The sequence below is a fragment of the Eumetopias jubatus genome, unplaced genomic scaffold (genome assembly GCF_037043125.1).
Source record: "Eumetopias jubatus isolate StellerSeaLion01/CBP00866 unplaced genomic scaffold, mEumJub1_p1.0 scaffold_1, whole genome shotgun sequence".
In the NCBI taxonomy this organism is placed as follows: Eukaryota; Metazoa; Chordata; class Mammalia; order Carnivora; family Otariidae; genus Eumetopias; species Eumetopias jubatus.
In genome coordinates, this window is record NW_028274807.1 from 58,716,929 (window position 1) to 58,738,576 (window position 21,648).

Below are 21,648 nucleotides of genomic sequence, written 5' to 3' on the forward strand. Positions count from 1 at the left end.
GTTTGACCTATTACTAAACCTCAGCTCACTTTTGATAGTCTTATTTAGACTTGCTTTCTTCCGTCCGGTGACAAAAACCACCAGAAACCACCCATGCCTGCCAGGTATTCCCTTCTGAAAGGTCATGCATGCTTAGTTTTCTTTTTCCATTTGTCCTGAAAAATGAAATGAAAGTGACATCTTCCTTCTTGGCTCATCCCCTTGACTCCAGATTTCCCTTCCCCCAATTTGTTTGGCATTTTGTGGCCAGATTGATATAGAACTTCATTTGCAACTCTACTCTTCCAATGTCTAATAGTTCTACCTGGCTGTTAACCTCCTTATACATAGGACCCAACTATATTTCTCAACCTAATTTCCCACTCTTTGCCAACATGAAAGCTCTTTCTTGAGTAGCCCTTCAAATATAGGACATTATTCCTAACTCTAAACATATCCTTTCATGTCTCTCATCTAAAATAGCTTCTTTTCTCCCCTACATACACACAAATCCTACTGAACCTTTTAAAGATATATCTTATGGCATGTTTTGCTTTTTTGTTTTTTTTTTTTTAAAGATTTTATTTATTTATTTGAGAGAGAAAGAGCAGGGCAGGAGCAGAGGGAGAGGGAGATAATCTCCAGCAGACTCCCCACTGAGCACAGAGCCCTGCACAAGGCTGAATCTCAGGCCCCTGAGATCATGCCATGAGCAGAAACCAAGAGTCAGACGCTTAACTGACTGAGCCACCCAGGCACCCCTTGTGGCATGTTTTTAACAATCTTTATCTTAGTTTAATTCTTAGGTTATTCAGAATTTGAAGCCAAAATTATTTATCATTTTATAGTTTTGGATATATATTTATTTAACCAGAATGCAAGGCTTTTGATTTCCTCCCATACAACATGATTCCAAATTGAGACTATCTACTAGGTAGATGACTACCCTTTAAAGTAATATTTGTATGCTGGCATTTAATTATAACTGAGATGTTCACAATACTATATAACTCATCCTAATAGGAAGCCAAATACAATATTAATAGAGAACTAATCCTGTAGGCAATATGCCCACAAATTTTGCAAGAAGAAGAGAGAAAATAAACTAACGTTAAAGAATAAATTAACAGATTAAAGTTGAGTGCCTTTGTAGGTGCCACTGTGAAGAGGCTCAATCTTCCTAAGTAATAATCTGACAATAAAAGAGAAAGCCACAAGACTGATACAACCTTTGAACCAGTAAGTCCTCTTGGAGCATCATGACAAAAGAGGAGGGACAGATAAACATAATAATCCATGACAATAAGTGACAATATGTCACTATGTAAATATATTAAAATGCTTGCATACTCTATATATGCATGTATAATATTTAGCATAAAAAAGGTATTTACATGTGGATTATGACTACTCCCTAGAACTACAGTAATTAAAATTGATAATCTGAAGAGGCAAAATTACATGTTCATTATATTTACAATGATAGTATCCATTATTACTAACATCGGCAATGGTTTTTAGAATGTGTAATATACTTTCATATATTTTCATTTTGAAAACATAATTTTATTATTGTAGAACAGTGGCTGTACTCACCTTCCCATCCGGGAGCTGCATGTAACCTTCTATACCAGTAGTGGCTGTTTTGCCAAATCGACCCAATGAGCCCTGAAGCTTGAGACCAGTGAATGTTAGAGCCATTTCCCAGAACCTGCAAACAAGAAAGAGACTGAATGTACCTCAAGGAGGCTTTATTTTTATTATCACTCAAGCATTTACATGTTTCAGAGTCACATATATTATTTCATTTATTAATTCATCTAACTAATATGTATTAAGTATCAACTACCTGTCAGGCAAAGTTCTAGGTAATATGAATTCAGAATTGAGCAAAATAGACAAAATAAATTCCCTGCTTTTCAGGATATTTTATCTTAGAGTCATGCTGTCCTATGCAGTTGGCCCGAGCCAAGTTTGACTATCTTAATTTAGACTTAATGTAATTAACACTAAATCAAATTAAAAACTCTGTTTCAGTCAGACCAGCCAGTTTCAAATACTCAATAGCTACATGCAGCTAGTGTCTACTAGACTGGACAACATAGAACATTTCCATCTTGGCATGTAAAAAGATGTAAAAGTTTTCAAAAAATTCTAATTTACTTGCTGTGTAGCTTAAAAGTGATTGTGCTCTCAATCTCTCATGAATAAAATAAGAATACTAGTAGAACCTACCTCATAAAATTGTTGAAAAACTCTTAGAACACAGTGCCTTGCACATAAAATCAATGAATAAAGGTTGGTTATTACTAGCATTTATTATTAATAGTTTAAGCAAGTGAACAGTCAGATGATGAAAAACATGTAGAAAAAAGAATCTGGCCTACCAACTAGATATAAAATAGATAATGGATGGTATTAACAAGCCAGTAATATGAAGCCAAAAGTTTAAATAACCAACATCCTTCTCCAAGGCTTTCGTAGGTCCCCTGATCATACATTTCCATATACTCTGTTTCTTCTACAGCACTTCATACATGAAATTATTCGATTTCTCTCCCCAAAGATACAATGCAAAGAAAATATGCACTTTACTAAATGATGGGAGAATGTAAAGAATTGGAAATTTTTAGCCGAAAGCTAGCAGATTACTTGAGAATTCCCCCAAATTTCCATTTTAAAATCTATTCAATTAATCTGTATTTCTAAGGAATAAATAAGAAGAGAGCCAGGTTTAAATTGGAATAAGAGATACTTAGGACAAAAATGTCTTTCTCGAAAAGGACACTGGAAATCTAGTTATGAGCAGCTCGAAGGAGGTGGTAGAAGGTTGTTAAATAAATGCATAAGATAGGGTAGAACGAAGACCAAAAAAGACAAAATCATTCCATCCTGAAAAAGAGAGCAGAGTATGAAAGAGTGAAAAGGACATGGAATTTTGAGCCAGATACCTGAGATCAAGAGTAGGTTCTGTTACAATTTAGTACTGAGGGTCCTGTGTTAGGAATGATTCTGTTATAACTCATGTTTTACAGATGAAGACTGAGTTCAGAGATGTCAAAATGACTTGGCCATCATACAATATTGCTGCCACAAATTTAAAAGTGGACCTGAAAACTCAATATGCCATGTTAGTAAGCATTATACAAACCCTTTTAGGTGGTAAAGCCTGTAAGAAGGCAGCAGGCTAAATTTAAAAGCCCTTCTTTTTATCTCTACTGGTTTCAGTAATAAAAGCCCCATATCCAATTAGCAAAGCACACTACAGTTAGCTTTGAAGATAACACATTTAAAAATTATCCTAATGTTAACATCAGCACAAATGTCTCCAGATGGCTGATCCTCTTAGACAATATCCTTAATGATAATCTACCAGCACCTGTACCAGTCATACAACCTACTTGATGTGGCCTGATCCCGATGTAGTAAGCTGCTCATCATCTTCAGGATTGAAAGTAACCTTAAAAACTTCCTGGGAAAAAGCTTTTGTCCTCAGTATGGGCTGTTCTTCTTTCCAATTCCAGATGGTCAGTGTGTAATCAGGGTTGCTGCCAACAGAGGCTAGCAAGGTACCATTGTAGTTAAAATCCACATAAGCATAACACAGCTCAGTCCCATCTGAAAGGATGAATGGGAGTCTAATGAACAAAGGCAACATTTCATTTTCAAAAGTATATTATTAAAAAAAAAAGAGGGAAAGAGAGTAAGTACCCTTGGTGATAACTATTGATGAAAGAATGCCAAGAATTCCCAAAGAAACAATCCAAAATCATGCATCACCCTTGGCTTTAGAATGAATTACATGACATGAGGGGTGAGAGTGAAGAAATCTTGCATGAGATTTTGCATGAGAAAAACACCTTGAGAACACATTTCATTTTATGGAGTGGGGGAGGGAGGTACAAAATCCTGTTAGATGGCAGAAAGGTATCAATCTGTAATTCGAAATTTGCCACTGGAATATTCATCAAATAAAAATTGAGGACTTCAGGCTTCTGGTTATGCATGTAAGGAGCCTGGAAGTCACCATTCCATCCTAACAACAAATAAAAAGCTGAACACACTGAAAAATCAACAACTCTTGTTGGATTCATAAATGAAGGAAGGACACAGGGCAAGTGGCTGCTCCCAAGACTGGAGAGACTGGTGGGTGAGGTGCATTTGCAACTTACCACAGCAGGAACTCACAAGCAGCAACAGCTAAAACAGCAGAGAGAACCAGGGCCAGGGTAATAAAACCTGAACAGTTATAACTGAAGAATTGCTGGAGCTCAGTGTGGACAAGTTGGAGAGTTAAAAACTCCAGGGGCACCCAGTCATAAGTGGGCCCCAACAATATTGTGAGATTTATCCCCAGGAGCTTGACCAGGTTCCCACAGTAAATACTAGAAAAACAACTCAGGCTTTCAACAGGGGGAGGGGGGGAAAGGAACCATTTTGAAACACACCAGAACACTCCGTTCTTCTTAATAAGGCCTGCCCTCAGGAGAAACTAATTAACCAGAGCCTAATTAACCTGGGGAAGGAAATACCCAACTCTAGCCCCCTCTAACTGATGTGGTTTTGGAGTATAGATGAGGTTCGGTGGGTGGGGTCCGGAGCCAATGACAAAGAATTCTTGAGATGTCTTTGGTGCAAAACGATGGTTTTATTAAAACACGGGGATAGGACCCGTGGGCAGAAAGAGCAGCTGCACCAGGGTTGTGAAAGGTGGCTGATTATATACCATGGGGCTGGGGGAGGTAAGGAAAAAGGGAGGTTTTCAAAAGAACTTTCATATGCTAAAGAGGACCTACAAGACACAAGAGGCCTCACCATTGTCAAATTAAGGTTGTTTTACCCTCTAGCAAGGCATCAACATTAAGATAGTTGGGAGCTTCCTCGAGGAACATTACACTCTGCCGATTCAAGTATCTGTCAATGGGCTGCAGGTTATAAGGACATTTAATTGTATCTACATTTCCTTCTGGAAGCTAGGTTATTGATAGAAATGCTTTGTTCTTGTAGATTGCTAAGACATTTGTAAACTGAGGGAGACTCAGATCTTGCAGGATTGTGATCTCTATAAGTTAACGATTTGTTTTTCCTTTCCTTAGCTTTAGGGCAGCCAGGAGTGTCTGAGGAATGTCACATGTATCCCATGGGGGAGGCGGTTTGTGGGGTGTCAGTTTCTGCTTTGTCCTCAGCTTACCTTCTATTCCCTCATCATAATCATCCTGTCCCACCGAAGAGGGAGAAAACAACTCAGAAACATTTGTGAAGTTCAGTTCAGAGGCAGTCTCACTAAAAATTTGAGACTTAATCAGAGAACTAAAGAACAATTCCCCTCCCCCACACACCTTACCACCAAGTTATAAAAGGCCTATTTATGGCAATTATCTTTCCCCACTACACCATGTCTGTCTATCAAGAAAAAATTACAAAGCATACTAAAAGGCAAGAAACACAGTTTGAAGAGACAGAACAAGCATCAGAACCCAATATGGCACAGATGTTGGAATTATCAGATTGGGAATTTAAAACAACTATGATTAATATGCTAAGTGCTCTAATGAATAGACAATATGCAAGAACAAATGGGCAATGTAAGCAAAGAAATGGAAATCCTAAGAAAGAACGAAAAGGAAATGCTAGAGATAAACATTATAACAGAAATGAAAAATATCTTTGGTGGGCTCATTATTAAACTGGACACAGCTGAGGAAATAATCTCTGAACTACAGAATAGATTAATAGAATCTTCAGAGAACTGAAGAGCAAAGAGAACAAAGACTGATAAAAATGGAACAGAATATCTAAGAACTATAGAACAACTACAAAAAGTATAATGTATGTATAATGGGAATACCAAAAGGAGAAGAAAAAGAGAAACAGAAGAAATATTTCAAACAGTAATGACTGAGAATTTCCCACAAATTAATATCAGACACCAAACCACAGATCCAGGAAGCTCAGAGAACACCAACTAGAATAATGCCCAGAAAACTACAGAAAATGAAAATAAAGGAAGAACTCCTAAAAAAAAGCCCAACAGGGAAAAAAACCTTACCTATAGAAGAATGAAGAGTTATATCCAACTTCTCTTCAGAAACCATATAAGCAAGAAGAATGGACTGAAATATTTAAAGGAAAGGAAGGAAAAAAAAACCCCACCAACCTAGAATTCTGTACCTTGTGAAATTATCCTTCAAAAGTGACAGATATATACTTTCTCAGACAAACACTGAAGGAATTTGTTGCCAGGAGACCTGCTTTGCCAGAAATGTTAAAAAGAAGTTCTCTAAACAGAAGGCAAATAACATAGGTCAGAAACTCAGATATACATAAAGGGATGAAGAGGACTGAAGGAGTAAGTGAAAGTAAAATAAAAAACTTGTTTTTCTTATTCTTAATGTAACAAACAATAGTTCAAGAAAACTACAAAACAGTATCTTTCATGAACATAGATGCAAAAATCCCCAACAAAATATTAGCAAATTGAATCTAACAATGTACAAAAACAATTAGATTATTATTTTGTGGATATCAACAAACTGATTTTACAGACAGACAAAAGACCCAGAATAGTCAACATAATATTAAGTGAAAAGAACAAAGTTGGACTGATAATACCTGACTTCAAAACTTCCTGTAAAGCTACAGTAATCAAGACAGTGTGACACTGGGGAAAGAACAGATAAAGAGATAAATGGAACAGAATAGAAAGCCCAAAAATAGACCAACAGGAATATATTCAGCTGATCTTTGACAAAGGAATGGAGGCAATATAACAGAGCAAGGACAGTCTCTTCAACAAATGGTGCTGGAACAGCAGGACGTCCATAGGCAACAAATAAGCAAACAAGCAAACAAATAAATTAATGTAAACATAGACCTTATACCTTTCATAAAAATTAACTCAAAATGGGTCGTAGGCCTAAGTATAAAATGTGAAAACATAAAAGTCCTAGAAGATAACATAGAAGAAAACCTAGACGACCTCGGGTATGGTGATGCCTTTTTAGATTCCACACCAAAGACAGACGGGATCCATGAGAGAAATCACTGATAAGCCAAGATTCATTAAAATGAAAAACTCCTCTGAGAAGGGCAATGTCAAGAAAATGACAAAACAAGGCACAGACTCGGAGAAAATATTGCAAAAGGCATATGTGATAAAGGACTGTTACCAAAAATATACAAACAGAACTCTTGACACTCAACAATAAGAAATGAACAACTCAATTAACAAAATGGGCCAAAGACCTTAACAGACAGCCTCACCAAAAACATGCAGGTTAACACATAAACATTTAAAAAGACGCTCCACATCCTATGGGAAACACAAATTTAAAGACTGAGATACCGCTACACACCTATTTAGAATGGCCAAAATCCAAATCACTGACAACACTGAATGCTGATGAGGATGTGGGGCAGCAAGAGTTCTCATGCCCTGCTGGTGGGAATGCAAAGTGGTATGGCCACTTGGGAAGACAGTTTGGCAGTTTCTTACAAAACTAAGCAGACCCTTACCATGCTCCAGTAATTATGCTCTTTGGTATATACCCAAAGTAGTTGAAAATTTATGTTCACACAAAAACCTGTATTCAGGTGTTTATTGCAGCTTTATTCATAATTGCCAAAATTTGGAAACAACTAAGATGCCCTTCAATATGCAAATGAATAAACAGTGGTGCATCCAGACAACAGAGTATTATTCAGCACTAAAAAGAAATGGGCTATCAAGCCATGAAAAAACAGGGAGGAATCTTAAATTCATATTCCTAAGTGAAAGAAGCCAATCTGAGAAGGCTACACACTGTATGAGTCGAACTATATGACATTCTGGAGAAGGCAAGCCTGTGGGGACAATAAAAAGATCAGCGGTTGCCGGTGTGGAGGCAGTCATAAATAGGGAGAGCACAGGGGACTTTTAGGACAGTGAAAATACACCATATGAGATTATAAGGATGGATATACATCATTAGACATTTGTCTAAACCCAGAGAATACAACACCAAGAGTAAACCTCAGGGGACACTGTGGACTCTGGGTGACTATGATGTGCTAACAGAGACTGGTCCTCAGTAAAAAATGTACCTGGTGAGTGATGTTGATAACAGGGAATGTTATGCATGAGTAGAGGAAGAGGGCTATGGGAAATCTCTGAACCTTCCTCTCAATTTTATTGTAAATCTAAAACTGCCCTGAAAAGTAGTCTGTTTACAAAACTACTAAAATTAATTATATGGAAAGCAAAATTCATAAGAGAACTGTGGTGATTAAGTTCATGTGTGGTTATTTTAATCTGGGTGGGCCTCGTTCAATCAGTTGAAAGTCCTTAAAGGCAAAACTGAGGTTTCCCTGAGGAAGATGAAATTCTACCTGAACATGTAGCATCAGCCCCAGCCCAAGAATGTCCAGCCTACTGGCCTGCCCTACAAACTTCAGACTTGCCAGCCCCTACAAGTACATAAGCCAATTCCTTTAAATGAATCTTTTTTCTACCTCCTCCTAGCTCTGTGTCTCTGGAAGACCCTGAATGTGGTTAACCTTGAACATGTAATATTTTAGAGGATATACTGAGCTCACCTTGAAGGATTCTGTAGGGCTTCAAAGAAGGATATTCATAGATGATAATCTTTGGGAAAACACCTTTTTCAGCTACAGTGAAGTAAGTTTTATCAGGATGAACCTATAAAAAGTAAAATCTCACTTAAATAGTAAAAGGAGAATTTTCTTATAAATAGTTCTATTAATGTAGTATTTAGCATCTGTGATTTTATAATTTATTAGGATCCACTCCAATAGAAAACAAAAAAATGGGCATCTGATAAGTACATGGTGATGGATGTGATTTAAACTGAAACCTAGGGGAATACTCAAAAATTTTAAGTTTTACTTTTGTTAATAGAGTCACCTCTACCTCTACAATTTTTTTAGTTGCCATCAGAAGAGCTAGAACACTGGTTCTCAATTGTTAGCACACATCAGAACCACAGGGAGAGCTTATTAAGGCACAGAGGGCAAGCCCTACCACCAGTTTCTGATTCAGTACATCAGGGCTGGGCCCCCAAAATTTGCATTTATATCTCTAACAAGTTCCAGGTGATGTTGATGCTGCTAGCCCAGGGACCACTCTTTGAGAACAACTAAGTTAGATGAATTGTTTACCCTCCATATATAAATCAGCCTAAATTTTTGTACAGAAAAATTCACGTTTCCAGAGTAGGTTACAGCTCAATTTAAAAAAAAATTCACCTTGGACAAATTCACCACAAATATATATAAACTTACTAGAAGTGAGAAAGATAAAATATTTCTAAGCCAGATGCAGAGGAAAATATAGTAAATATGCCCTGGGTAAACTATTTGGGTCAGCATTTCAAATGATAGCAGTATAAATCTTATAGAATTATATGTTTATTCCTGTTATTTTTGTTCATTGGTAAGCCAAGGTGCAGGAAGAGTAAATGGATAGCCTACAAATAAAAATAGGCTATTACAAAAGTAAACTAAGACACATATTGTGCTTTAGAAAATTCTATTTTCGGTTACCATGTTGCAACTCCCGATTTTATACCTGTGGAACAGGAGCTTTCCTCAGAGGATATAGGTTGCACTGTAGGTTTTGGTACCCAAAATAACATCGTAGCTTTTTTTCTTCTCCCCACACATGGGGCCATAAGACCTATAATAAGGTCTTCCTGCTGACACCTCTTCCATTCAAGTAAACACCCATCACTTCAGCTTGAAACCAGGCTTGGCTTTATAGGATGGACACTCAGTGAGAGAAAAACGCTTATTGCATGCTTATTATGTACCCCAGACACTGTGTACGTTTTATATGAACTAATTCCCTTAAATTTTACATCAACCTTGTGAGTTCGGATACCCTTATCCTTCCCATCTTTTTCATCAGGAAATAAGCACAGAGAGGCTAAGTAACTTAAAGTCATACACCTTGCAAATGTCAGAGGTAGGGTTCAAGCCAGGTGTTGGAAGCCAAGAAGAAAGGGGAACTAAAAAATAGGAGCTACGAAGGACTTAGGGGGAAACAGGTTACGACTACATCTTTCTAGATGCCCATTTACAGAAGAATATTGTGTGGGATATGCGGTCACAGAAATCTGTATAGGAATTCAGGCAAATCTTTTACCCCTCTAGGTTTGGCCTCCAGTAAGGGAAAAAGTTTCAGCCCTTTCAGATCAGAAGCTCTGTGGGGTTGAGTTTGGTGTTTCATTCTTAGTGGAGACCTGGAATTAATGAGTCATTTACTTTTCACTCAACATACTATCTTTTCTGAAAGATAGTTGATATGCCCGCAAAACCCATTTCTCACAGGTTTCTTATTGCCCTGCAAGAACACTTCTCATCCACAAATGGATAACTGTTTCAGAAAAAAATGAAGTGATGAGGACAGCTGAGGAAAGGCCCTGTCCAGGCACTGACAGCTCCAGCATGCATGGAGAAAAGCCCTGTGGACATGCAAATGCCCAGAGCCCAGGGGGATGAGGATTCGGATTAGCTTTCTTGACCACAGTACACCTCTACCTACTGACCTCAGACCAAATTATTGTACAAGAAAATAGAAATTTCAAAACTACTATTGGCCATAAAGTGAGAGGAAAAACAGTGATAGCTACCTGTTTCCCAGTACTCTGCAGGTGATGTGGACCTCAGGGCTCATGACACCTCAGGGTGGCCCCTGACTGACTTCCCTCCACAGAACCCGTGACCCTCACGTTGGGACTGTAAATATTTGTACACAGCTGGTGCCACAGTATCATGTACTTGTATGGATCTAGGTTTTTGTTTTTTTGCTTTTTAATATAAGTCTTGCCTCTTTAGATGGATTTTAAACTCTCTGAATTCATAGAGGTCCTGAACCCTTCTTCATTTAAATCCCTGCATGTTCTGAGTACTGTTGGACACACAATGTAATATAATAAATTCTTGTTGGGGAGCCTGGGTGGCTCAGTCATTTGAGCATCTGATTCTGGCTCAGGTCATGACCTCAGCATTCTGGGGTCCTGGGATCGAGCCCCACATCAGATCCACGCTCAGTGGAGAGTCTGCTTGTCCCTCTCCCCTTCCCTACCCCACCCCGTTCCTGCTCTCTCTCTCAAATAAATAAAATCTTTTAAAAATAATCATAATTAATTAATTCTTGTTGAGGACAGGGACTTTACCATGCACACATGTTATGTATAGATAGATGATCAAAAAAGAAATAATCATGAGACTATCTTCACTCATCCATCTCACCATACCCTATTTCCACAACCACTCCAAGTTCTATTTGTGGATCTCAGATTTTCCTTACCTTCTCCATTTCCATTCATGTCCCTATTTCACTTCTCAGAGCAAGAATCCTCAAAACCTCTCCACTCACCTCCATCTCTAATCTAAATACCCTACCAGGTCCCATCTAATCTAATCAAAAGTATTTCCCACCACTCCCTGCTAGATTGGCCCAGTCTCTCTGTTGGAGCTGCACCAGGCTTTCTGTTGGAAGCCCTCCACCTCTGCAGGGTGTGGTGATGTGGGCCTTGCACCTCCCAGTTCGGTCTGGGCTACTCACACCTGACAGGCAGGGTAAGAGCAGGGCAGACTTCTATTTAGATCATGATCCTTCTAAAAAACCCTTTGAGCATCTGCTATGGAAGTGCTGCTTATATGTACCCCAAATCCTGCGTATTTCTCCTCCTTTCCCTGTCTCACACAGCCTACTCTGAACAGGGGCCCCTCTCATGACTCTAAAGACACCAAGAAGTGTTTCCCGGATTGTTATTGGTGAGAGCAGATCTAGGGAAACCTGCTTTTAAGGTTCACAGAGTAGAAAAACAGTCAAGGTAAAAACTCAGGTATAGGGCCAAGTGCTATAGAGAGGTCAGGTAAGATATAGTTAGAAAGGTATTCTTTGGATTTGGCTACTCAAATCAGCTGGCCATTGGTCACTTTAGTAAGGGCAATTTCAGTGAGGTGGGAGGGAAAAAAACAGCAGAAGCTTGGCTTTGAAGGGAAAAGTCAGCAGGTAAAGAGAAGGCATGGTTAGAGAGGGGCCCTTTAAGGTGAGAACAAGTTGATTTAGTGTGCTTTTATGCTGAGGATGAAAAGTCTAAGGAAGTAGAGGCCAAAGATACAAGAAAGAAGGTGACTGATGGAGACAGTCACCGGAGGAGGAAGGAAGAGACAGCCTCCAAATCACATGCAAATCCTTTTGTCGACTGCTCAAAATTACTGAACGTACAACCTATACTTGATTTCTTAATGTTTGATTCTATACCTACATCTTATCTGGCATTTATCTCTATTTATTATTGGGATTATCATTGGTGCTATTCATCTGAGTATTTTTGCAGAATGGCAACATGGAGTTCAATATGAAAACCCTGCAGGACTGGGGGAAGCCACTTAGCCTCTACCAGCTCCAGTTTCCTTATCTGCAAAATGAGATGATAGTATCATCAACATAATGTTGTAATACTGCACAGAGATCATGTCAGTGAATGGAGTGGTTGTAATCATTGAATTGGAAATGCCTTAATCCTGCAGTACTGCATATGGTATTGGCACCTAACAGCCTGGCTGGTCCACAGAAGAAACAAATACAAAAGGATAGATTTTTTTTGTCCTAAATCACTACCAGCATACCCCAATGACACCAATTCCTCTCCCACTGCTACTTCGCAGGTACATCTGTTCCTTGGTTTTCAAATTCAGAAGGATCAGCTGGTTCCCAGCTATGTACATCACAGTATTGCTGTCCAGAAGTTGTAGGTTGGCCCGCTTTCTGCATTCATAACCAAAGGAATGACTGAGGGAAAGTTGTTAAGGGAAGAAGTGAAACAAAGTAAACATCCTAGAGATAGGAAACATAATGAAATAAATACATTTTTTAAGGTTGTGACATTAGACAAAGGTTCAGTGTTGAAGTAGTGGAATTTTACTTTGAAACCCAGAGTTTTTATTTATTACTAATGCAACTTTGTTTTTAAATGAGGTGAAAATTCTTATACTCTGATTTAATCAATATTTTAATTTTCCTAGGGAGATCCTGAAAGCAGATTAATTTTATAAAAGTATTATACAGGCCTCTTCCTTGATGTTGAAAGGCGAAATGTTTAAAATTCTGACAATGTTTTGAAGTTCTGACAAACCAGTGACAATCTGACTAATATAATAAATCCACATAAATGTAATTGAAATTTAATTCATATGAACAAATTATGAAAATGGACTAAATAATATATAGTATATAAATATGTATAATAAATATGCTAACATTTCCTTTCTGAGCTCATTAGTATGTATAGGTGTGTAGATGAGTGTGTGTGTGTGTGTGTGTGTGTGTGTGTGCGTGCACACGCACATTTATGCTATAGAGGAAATCTGAACTAATTCAAAATAGAGGTTAAAATAATCTAAGTTTTTATAAAACATCTTTTAAATGTACATTGTTACTACATTCAAGTTCAAATTAATATAACCCAAAATATAAATGTAATAAGTAAATGAGATTATCTATAAAAAATATAGTTTGCAAAAGAAATATATTACATAGTGTATCTTAAGTAGATGGATTCATATTTTCTAAGAACTCACTGTTGAACACAAAAGTTAAAGGATCATTGGAGAAATCTTTATTTCTCGGGCCCTTCTTTAAAAAACAAATTCTGACTTTAGAGGTTTACCCTTATTTGTAAGTGAATATTTTGATTTATTTATTTTTTTGTAAGTGAATATTTTTAGAGAAACTATGTAGAATTTTTAACAAGAAGAATATCTACAATTGTAAAAAAGAGAAAATTTTAATGCAATTTGAATTGTGAAGTATATACAAATTACAACCAACTATACATAACTATACTTAGCTCATTGCCTAAGAGTTAAATTGAAAAAGAGAGAGAACATTTCAGGGCTTTTGATCTGTTCAAGAAAAAGGAATTTTATCAATTTAATAAAGATATAAACACCTAAAACTGAATTTTACATAAAAGCGCAAATAAATTTGTGATCCAAAGATCTTGCTGAAGCTATTCAGGCCTCATGGAAACTATCTGAGGCCTCCCTACAAATAAAGAGTGGGAACCACAGGCTCTTTATCTTCACAGAGCCTGGTATGGGGCAGGAGGCTTCACCTACCCTCCTTTTCCCTTTCCCCAAGCTGCTGTTCTCACCTTTCCTTCCTTCTCTCCTTTCTCTGTTTCCAGGTGCCAGCGTAACACTTTGGAAGGCTAAAGGCTAGGTCTATAGCTGTAAGAGTACAAGTAGGCTACCATCTCTTCAGTAACTTGGGTGGTGGTTGGGGATCACACATGTGATCATTTATCTGATATTATCATCTCTAATTTCGGGGTGGGGGGCGACTCCCTTTTACTTGCTGCTGCTCTCCGATGCAGAATGGGTAAGATTGTTACTTCCCAGACTTTCCCCTTCCAAATCACAGCCTGCTTCTTCTCGCAGGTCATCTCTATTTCCCAGAGTGCCGAGTGCAGTGTCTTGAGCCTTAGGCATTCAGTAAATGTCCTTTGGCAGGGCGCCTGGGTGGCTCAGTTGGTTAAACCACTGCCTTCGGCTTGGGTCATGATTCCAGAGTCCTGGGATCGAGCCCCGCATCAGGCTCCCTGCTCATGCAGGAAGCCTGCGTCTCCCTCTGCCTGCCGCTCCCCCTGCTTGTGTTCTCTCTCTGACAAATAAATAAATAAAATCTTTAAAAAAAATAAAATTGCATTTAATTATATCTTATATAAATTACGCTATGGTTTAGATGATATTTTTTAAAGATTTTTTTTTTTTTTTGAGAGAGAGAGAGAGAGAGAGAGAGACAGCGAGAGAGGGAACACAAGCAGGGGGAGTGAGAGATGTTCCAAAGAGGCAGCTTTTGATTCAAGGTCTGGAAAAGCTAATAATGTAAGCTATTCAAAAATGGGATAAGGTACTTTGTGACTTCCCTGGTGTTGAAAGTGTTCACAAAAAGTCTATAGCTTATATAGCTACTCATCCAGCATAAATATAAGCAATTCACACCTTGAGTCAAAAGTCAAGGTCACTCTGACTCTTATTATTTGGAATCTAGGCATATCTCTCCAATACTGAGATCCCTGTATCCTGGAGCAGCAAGTCCCCAGTATTGGGGGCTGGGAGAAGACAACACAATCAAAAGTACCTGAGAAGCTTTTTCAGACTACAAGTCCCCAAGTCCCTCTCCCCACGGATATGATGCGGTAGGTCCAGGAAAGGTACCAGACTATGTGTATTTCAGGAAAAGCTTCAGGGCGATAAACCACCTCATTTAAAACAAATAGGCAAGAGCATAACTTTTATCTGCAACTTGTCCAAAGACCACATATGCAAAAAAGTCCTCAGGAGAGAAGACTCCAAGTTATAAGATTCAGGGGGAATTAGTTTTAGGTACACCTGGGAATGAAACAGAAAACTATAATAACATGTTCTATTTTTACATAAAAAGCAAAACTGGAGTCAGGAAGTACATGGCCCTCCTCTTTCAGCACACCTTGTCTAAGAGGCCAGTCTGTGGTTTAGGCCATGTGGTCATCACCACCACCCCTCTGAAGGTAAGCGTACTAAATTGCCAGCCAAGGGCATGAATGGAAATCTTCTCCCAACTCCACCTGACAAACCTAACACCGTACAGTGAGAGCAGACCCTAAATCTTCTTGCTGATTATCCCCACCTTTAAATTTTTTCATGGACTCTTACTCTCCAGACCAATTTAAAACTTGTTATTTGAGGCCCTACTTCCTCAGGGTTGTCTTCTCTGATATTCATCTGATAAATAATGTGTAAGTACCACTGCCTGCCAATGACATCAATGTTTTAAGAAATCAATGATTTTTAACTTGGTAGGCATTGAGAAAGGGATGCCAGGCTGGTAGAGGTGAGAAACCAGGAGAAGAGGTCTTCTGGTCTCCTTCACATCATGTCTCATGAAAGAACAGCCAGAAAAGCATCATTTCTCTTTATGGTTATTCGGCATCAACAAAAGCTTGTTTAAATTAAAATCATGTATTTCTATCTCAACTTCTCTAAGTGCCAAGCTTCTTAGAATCACCTAAGACAGGGATCGGCAAACTTTCTGGAAAGGGACAGACGGTAAATATTCTAGGCTTTGTGGGCCAGGTGCCCTCTGTTATAACTACCTAATTCTGCCCTTGTAGTGTGATGGCAGCCACAGACAAAATGTAAATGAATAGGAATTGCTGTGTTCCAATAAAACTTTATTCACGAAAACAGACAAGAGGCCAGATTTTGTCCATGTAGAGCTAGTTTGCCGACCCCTGACCTAAGAAGCTGAAAACCAAAAATTACGCACATATAACTGGAGTGGATACACAAGTGTGAGAAGATCCAGTGGTATGTTCGAATCCGGAGTCACAAAAGGCATCGAAACAAGCTCCGTATAATTGTAGAAGAAGTTCTCCGAGATCTTCTTCTTAACTTTCTCCTCTGCCTCTTCTGAGGCTGGGGCAGGGGCTTCCATATACTGAGATTCTAAAAAGTTAAAATATTTTAACTAAGAAGAGCATCTGGTGAATCCTAAAATTGTATTTCACAAAGACAGGAGGAATGTACCTCGCCTGCAATACTCGAGCAGGAAGTACTACCAGTGGCCTGAACATGGGATGCCACCCACCAATGAGCGTATGGGAGGGAGAGCCAACCTGCCTGTGTGCAGCAGGGTGAAGGCAGATCTCTAATCACGGTCCCCGCAGTCTCAAAGAGCAACTCCTAATCAGTCTCAAGGGTGAGTTATAATTCACCAGTCTGGGATGGAGCACTCCTTAGACCATCCTACTCCCCAGAAAACCAAGTCTGAGAGTTTGTATGTGATCCTCAGAAATGTAATACATAGCTACAGAGCTGCTAAATCACCCTGTTAAAGTATGTTCCATGCTTTTCCTTTTATCACCCCGACACATCCTGCAAGTTTTTATTTCTATGAATTTATAACTATTCAATTTGGGCTTGTCTTTAAAACAGTTACTATTACTGATAGGAAACTAATAATACTTACTTCCAATGTTATCCACATAGTCATCTTGAAATGAACTTGAACTTCCTTCCAAATGTTCCATATCATAATCATCATCCTCTAAATATGATTCTCCCCCTTCAATAAACGTTTCATCTGTGGCATCCTCTCTCACAGCAACTATTAAAAGTAATTTGTTTTAATAATTTCTACATTTTGAATTAAACATTTCCTTATTTCTAGAGTAACTAGTATTTTCTGATTACAAGAGAAGTAACTTAAAAATAAACTATGATAAGATATCTGGAAAACCTACAAATATTTGGAAATCAAAGAACATTTAAAAATAATATATGGGTCAAGGAGAAATCAACAAGGAAATTTAAAAATATTTCAAACTAAATGGTAATTAAAATATAACATGTCAAAATTTGTGGGATGCAACTAAGGCAATGCTTAGAGGGAAATTTCTAGTTTTTGGACACATGTAAGAAAAGAAGAAAAGTCAAGACTCAGTGACCTAAAGCTCTACCTCAGGAATCTAGAAAAAGCAAAAAGAAAATAAAATGAAATGATAGAAATAACAAAAGTGAAAGCAAGGATCAATTAAATAAAAGGCAACAAACAACAGAGAAAATTGGCAAAACCAAAATCTTACTCTTTGACAAGATCGACCAAATGGAGAAACTCCTAGCTAAACCAATCAAGAAGAAAGAGAGACCATACAAATCTCCAACATCAGGAATGAAAATACACCCTAGAGTTATACCAACAAATTTTACAATTTAAAAGAAATGTACAATTCTATGAAACATACAAAGTTACAAAACTTACAAAAGAAGAACTAAACAACCTTCTGTTTATTAAAAAAATTGAATTCATTAAAAATTTTCCCATTGAGAAAATTACAGGCCAACATACTTCACTGGTGAATTTTGCCAAACATTTAAGGAAGAAATAATATGAAGTCTACAGAAGACATTTCTGAAAGTAGAAGAGACCAAAATCTTTCCAGGTCTCCAGGCCAAAAAAGAGAGAGAAAGAGAGAGAGTGGATGGGGGAGCTACCAGGTACGTGGCCAAAGCAGAAGAGAGACCTCTGCTCACAGCACCAAGATAAAAGGTTTCAGGATACCAGCAAATTACTTGACATTATCTTTTGGGAGCCTAAGAACCACAATGTGTGAATTTATGAGCTGAGCAACAGGACCAGGCCAGGCCTGCCCCTACAAGGGTCTAATATAAGAAGGGGAGATCCTGAGGCAGTGCTAGACAAAGGGTCATTATTATTAAATCCATCCATTCAGGAAAATGCAGCAAAGGACTGGAAACCAAAAAGTAGATAATCCTGTGTCAGAAATTAGGGAGTGGAGAAAAGTGGAAATGGAAAATCAAGAGAGAAGCAAACTAACATTTTTGAGGACAGCGGTATAACCATATTTTTTGGAAAGATAATTCTAGTGGTAGTATGGAGAGACTTGAACAGGAAGGCTTGAGTGGAAATCCTTGTTGTAAGAGTCCAAGCAAGAGGAGACAAACATCTCAAATAAAACATGATGTGGAGAAATTATGGATTTAAGAGATATGCCTCAGATACATTGAAATAGTTTAATGTAAATTTTGTAAATGAATTCATTTCCCCAGGTCTCCTCTAGGTGAATAATCAAAATTATCTCAAACTATATTTAGGATTAGAACTACAAAAGTCAAGACTCCACTAAGACACCTAACACCATGATGCCCCATTAGAAAAAGCAAGCTATCTTTTAAAAATCCTTTTACACAATTCCTCAAATTTTCTTCTATTTTTTTCTTTCTTTTTTTTTTATTATAGTTGACACACAATGTTACATTTATTTCAGGTGTATGATATAATGATTCAACTTATCTATACATTATTCTATGCTCACTACAAGTTTATCAACTATCTGTCACCATAAACCCTATTACAACATATTCCCTGTGCTGCACCTTTTATTTCTTGACTTATTCCTTCCTAACTGGAAGCCTGTGTCCCACTCTCTTTCACCCATTTTGCCCATCCTCCCACTCCTTTCCCCTCTGGCAATCATCAGTTTGTTCTCAATATTTATAGGTCTGATTCTGCTTTTTAATTATTTATTTAGTTTTTTGTTTCATAATGGACTTTACTGGGAAAAGTTAGTGTTAAAAACATTCAAATTCATGAAATTTAAATAAGACAGTAAAAGCTATACCTTGTAGCTATAGTAATCCCATGATTAGCTGGTTCTGCTTTTTATTTATTCATTCGCTTTCTTTTTAGATTTCACATATAAATGAAATCATATGGTATTTGTTTTTCTCTAACTTATTTTACTTAGCATAATACCCTCTAGGTCCATCCGTGTTGTTGCAAATGGCAAGTTATCATCTTTTTATGGCTAAGTATTATTCTATTATATATATATATATAATATGCATTACATATATATATAATATGCATTTTATATATATATATATATACCACATCTTCTCTATCACTGGACACCTGGGTCATTTCCATATCTTGGCTATTGTAAATAATGCTTCAATAAACATAGGGATGCATAGATCTTTTCAAATTAGTGTTTTTATTTTCTTTGGGTAAATACCCAGTAGTGGAATTATTGGATCAATGGTATTTCCATTTTTAAATTTTTAGGGAACCTCCATAGTGTTTTCCACAGTGGCTGCACCAATTTACATTCCCACCAACAGACCACAAGGGTTCCTTTTTCTCCACATCCTCACCAACACTTGTTGTTTCTTGCCTTTTTGATTCTAGCCATTCTGACAAGTGTGAGGAGATATCTCATTGTGGTTTTGATTGCATTTCCCTGATGATGAGTGATGCTGAGCATCTCTTCATGTGTCTGTTGGCCATCTGCATGTCTTCTTTGGAAAAATATGTATTCAGGTCCTCTGCCCATTTTTAAATCAGGTTGTTTCGATTTTTTGGTGTTGAGTTGCCTAAGTTCTTTATATATTTCAGATATTAATCCCTTATTGGATATATCATTTGCAAATATCTTCTCCCATTCAATGGATTGCCTTTTGGTTTTGTTAACATTGTCCTTTGCTGTGCAAAAGCTTTCTATTTTGATATAGTCCCAATGGTTTATTTTTGCTTTTGATTCCCTTGCCTGAGGAGACCTATCTAGAAAAATGTGGCTATGGCCACTGCCAAAGAAATTACTGCCTATATTTCCTTCTAGGAGTTTTATGGTTTCAGGTCTCATATTTAGGTCTTTAATCCATTTTGAGTTCATTTTTGTATATGGTATAAGAAAGTGGTCCAGTTTCATTCTTTTGCATGTAACCTCTATGGGCCAGGAACTGGAGATTAAATGGTTAAAACACAGTCTCTGCTCTTAAAGAACTTAGAATTTAGTAATAGAGTTAAACAACTATTTCTGTTGTATAAGTACTCTTTAACAGCGATTTTACCTAAATTTTATGATAAAAACCGAAGTGTGTATTCTAACCTTTACTTACATCTTGATGCAGACTTCGAGGAGCTCTGAGACCGCTTCCCATCACTCTTTGATCTATCTAATCTCCCCCGCTCAGTATCCTGATCACCTGGTTCCTTCATTTCCTCTGTAAGCATAAAACTGAGACCGAGAAAGGGAACAGCTGTGAAATAAAAATCATTTACAGATATTTTTCCTCTAAGAAATCCCACAGGCAGCAAACACCATGTGTGTTGCTAATGGTATGTTCGCACAGTGTCCAAGATGACTCCACCAGCAGGAGGTACAGCCACCAGCAGAGACCTCTGCAGAACGGCAGAATGTCGTCAGATAGTCCCTTTTCCTAGGCCAACTTACTGTGGTGCCCTCTGATTTTCCAGAAGCCCGCAGTGAAATGCCATTCCAGTCCATCTTTTCTCTAAACATCCCATCATTGAAGTTAACCCCTGGCCATGCTTTTGGTTCATCCCCTCCATTTCCTTTTCCCATCATTCCATCATTTAGTTCCTCGGTGTTACTAATTAATTTCAATTTTTAAATATTTGTTCAGGGCACCTGCTGTGTATCAAGTCTTATGGTAGATGCTAAATTATGGTACTGAACTAGAGATGTGATTCCTAACTTTGTGGAGCTTGTTTAGATAGATAGATATTAAATGACCAATTAAAATACAATAAGGGCTACAAAAGGGAAAGAATAGGGTCCTGTGGGCATGTCTAGCAAAATGACTAACCCATGTCCTCAGGTGCAGGAAGAGGTGTTTGAGACAAGCGTGATGAGTAGAGGTTGGCCAGGCCTAGAATAGACAGAGTGTATTAGGCAGAGGGAACTTGAGAGAGAGGGCTGTATCTGTGAAGGGCTGAAAGCAGTCTGTTGTGAGTGTGAGAGGGAAATGGGCGGTGAAGAGGAGGCCGGCAGCAGATTACAGAACCGTCTCTACGCTATTGCTAAGGAGTTTACAACTTATTTCTATGGCAACTGAAAGCCACTGAAAGGTTTTGAGGAGGGAAGTGACGCAGCAGATTTTCCATGTCCTCCCTCTAGTGCAGGTCTTTGTGTTTGAAAGCGCCTGCTGTGTCCGCCTTGTAAGTCTCTGCTTCTCCACACTGACCACATATATCCTCATACCCTCACCCTCCTATGGCAGGGCGGGCAGGCAGAAGAGGACAGCAGTTCTATCTGACTCAGATTCGAGCTGCGATTCAGGTTGGAATCT

At 38.1% G+C, this 21,648-nt stretch overlaps 1 protein-coding gene across 1 annotated transcript in view; it reads right to left on the reverse strand.

The window, feature by feature from the left end:
* Positions 1–20,554, reverse strand: part of CFAP44 (cilia and flagella associated protein 44) — a 132,230-nt gene extending 111,676 nt beyond the window's left edge. Inside the window, exons 1-7 of the mRNA XM_088027245.1 lie at positions 20,455–20,554; positions 17,003–17,140; positions 16,320–16,479; positions 12,619–12,781; positions 8,554–8,656; positions 3,381–3,597; positions 1,576–1,690 (exon numbers count right to left, since the gene is read on the reverse strand). Of these exons, the coding sequence (XP_087883371.1) occupies positions 1,576–1,690; positions 3,381–3,597; positions 8,554–8,656; positions 12,619–12,781; positions 16,320–16,479; positions 17,003–17,140; positions 20,455–20,554 (996 nt within the window). The remainder of the gene's footprint in view (positions 1–1,575; positions 1,691–3,380; positions 3,598–8,553; positions 8,657–12,618; positions 12,782–16,319; positions 16,480–17,002; positions 17,141–20,454) is intronic.
* Between the last annotated feature and the right edge of the window lie 1,094 nt (positions 20,555–21,648).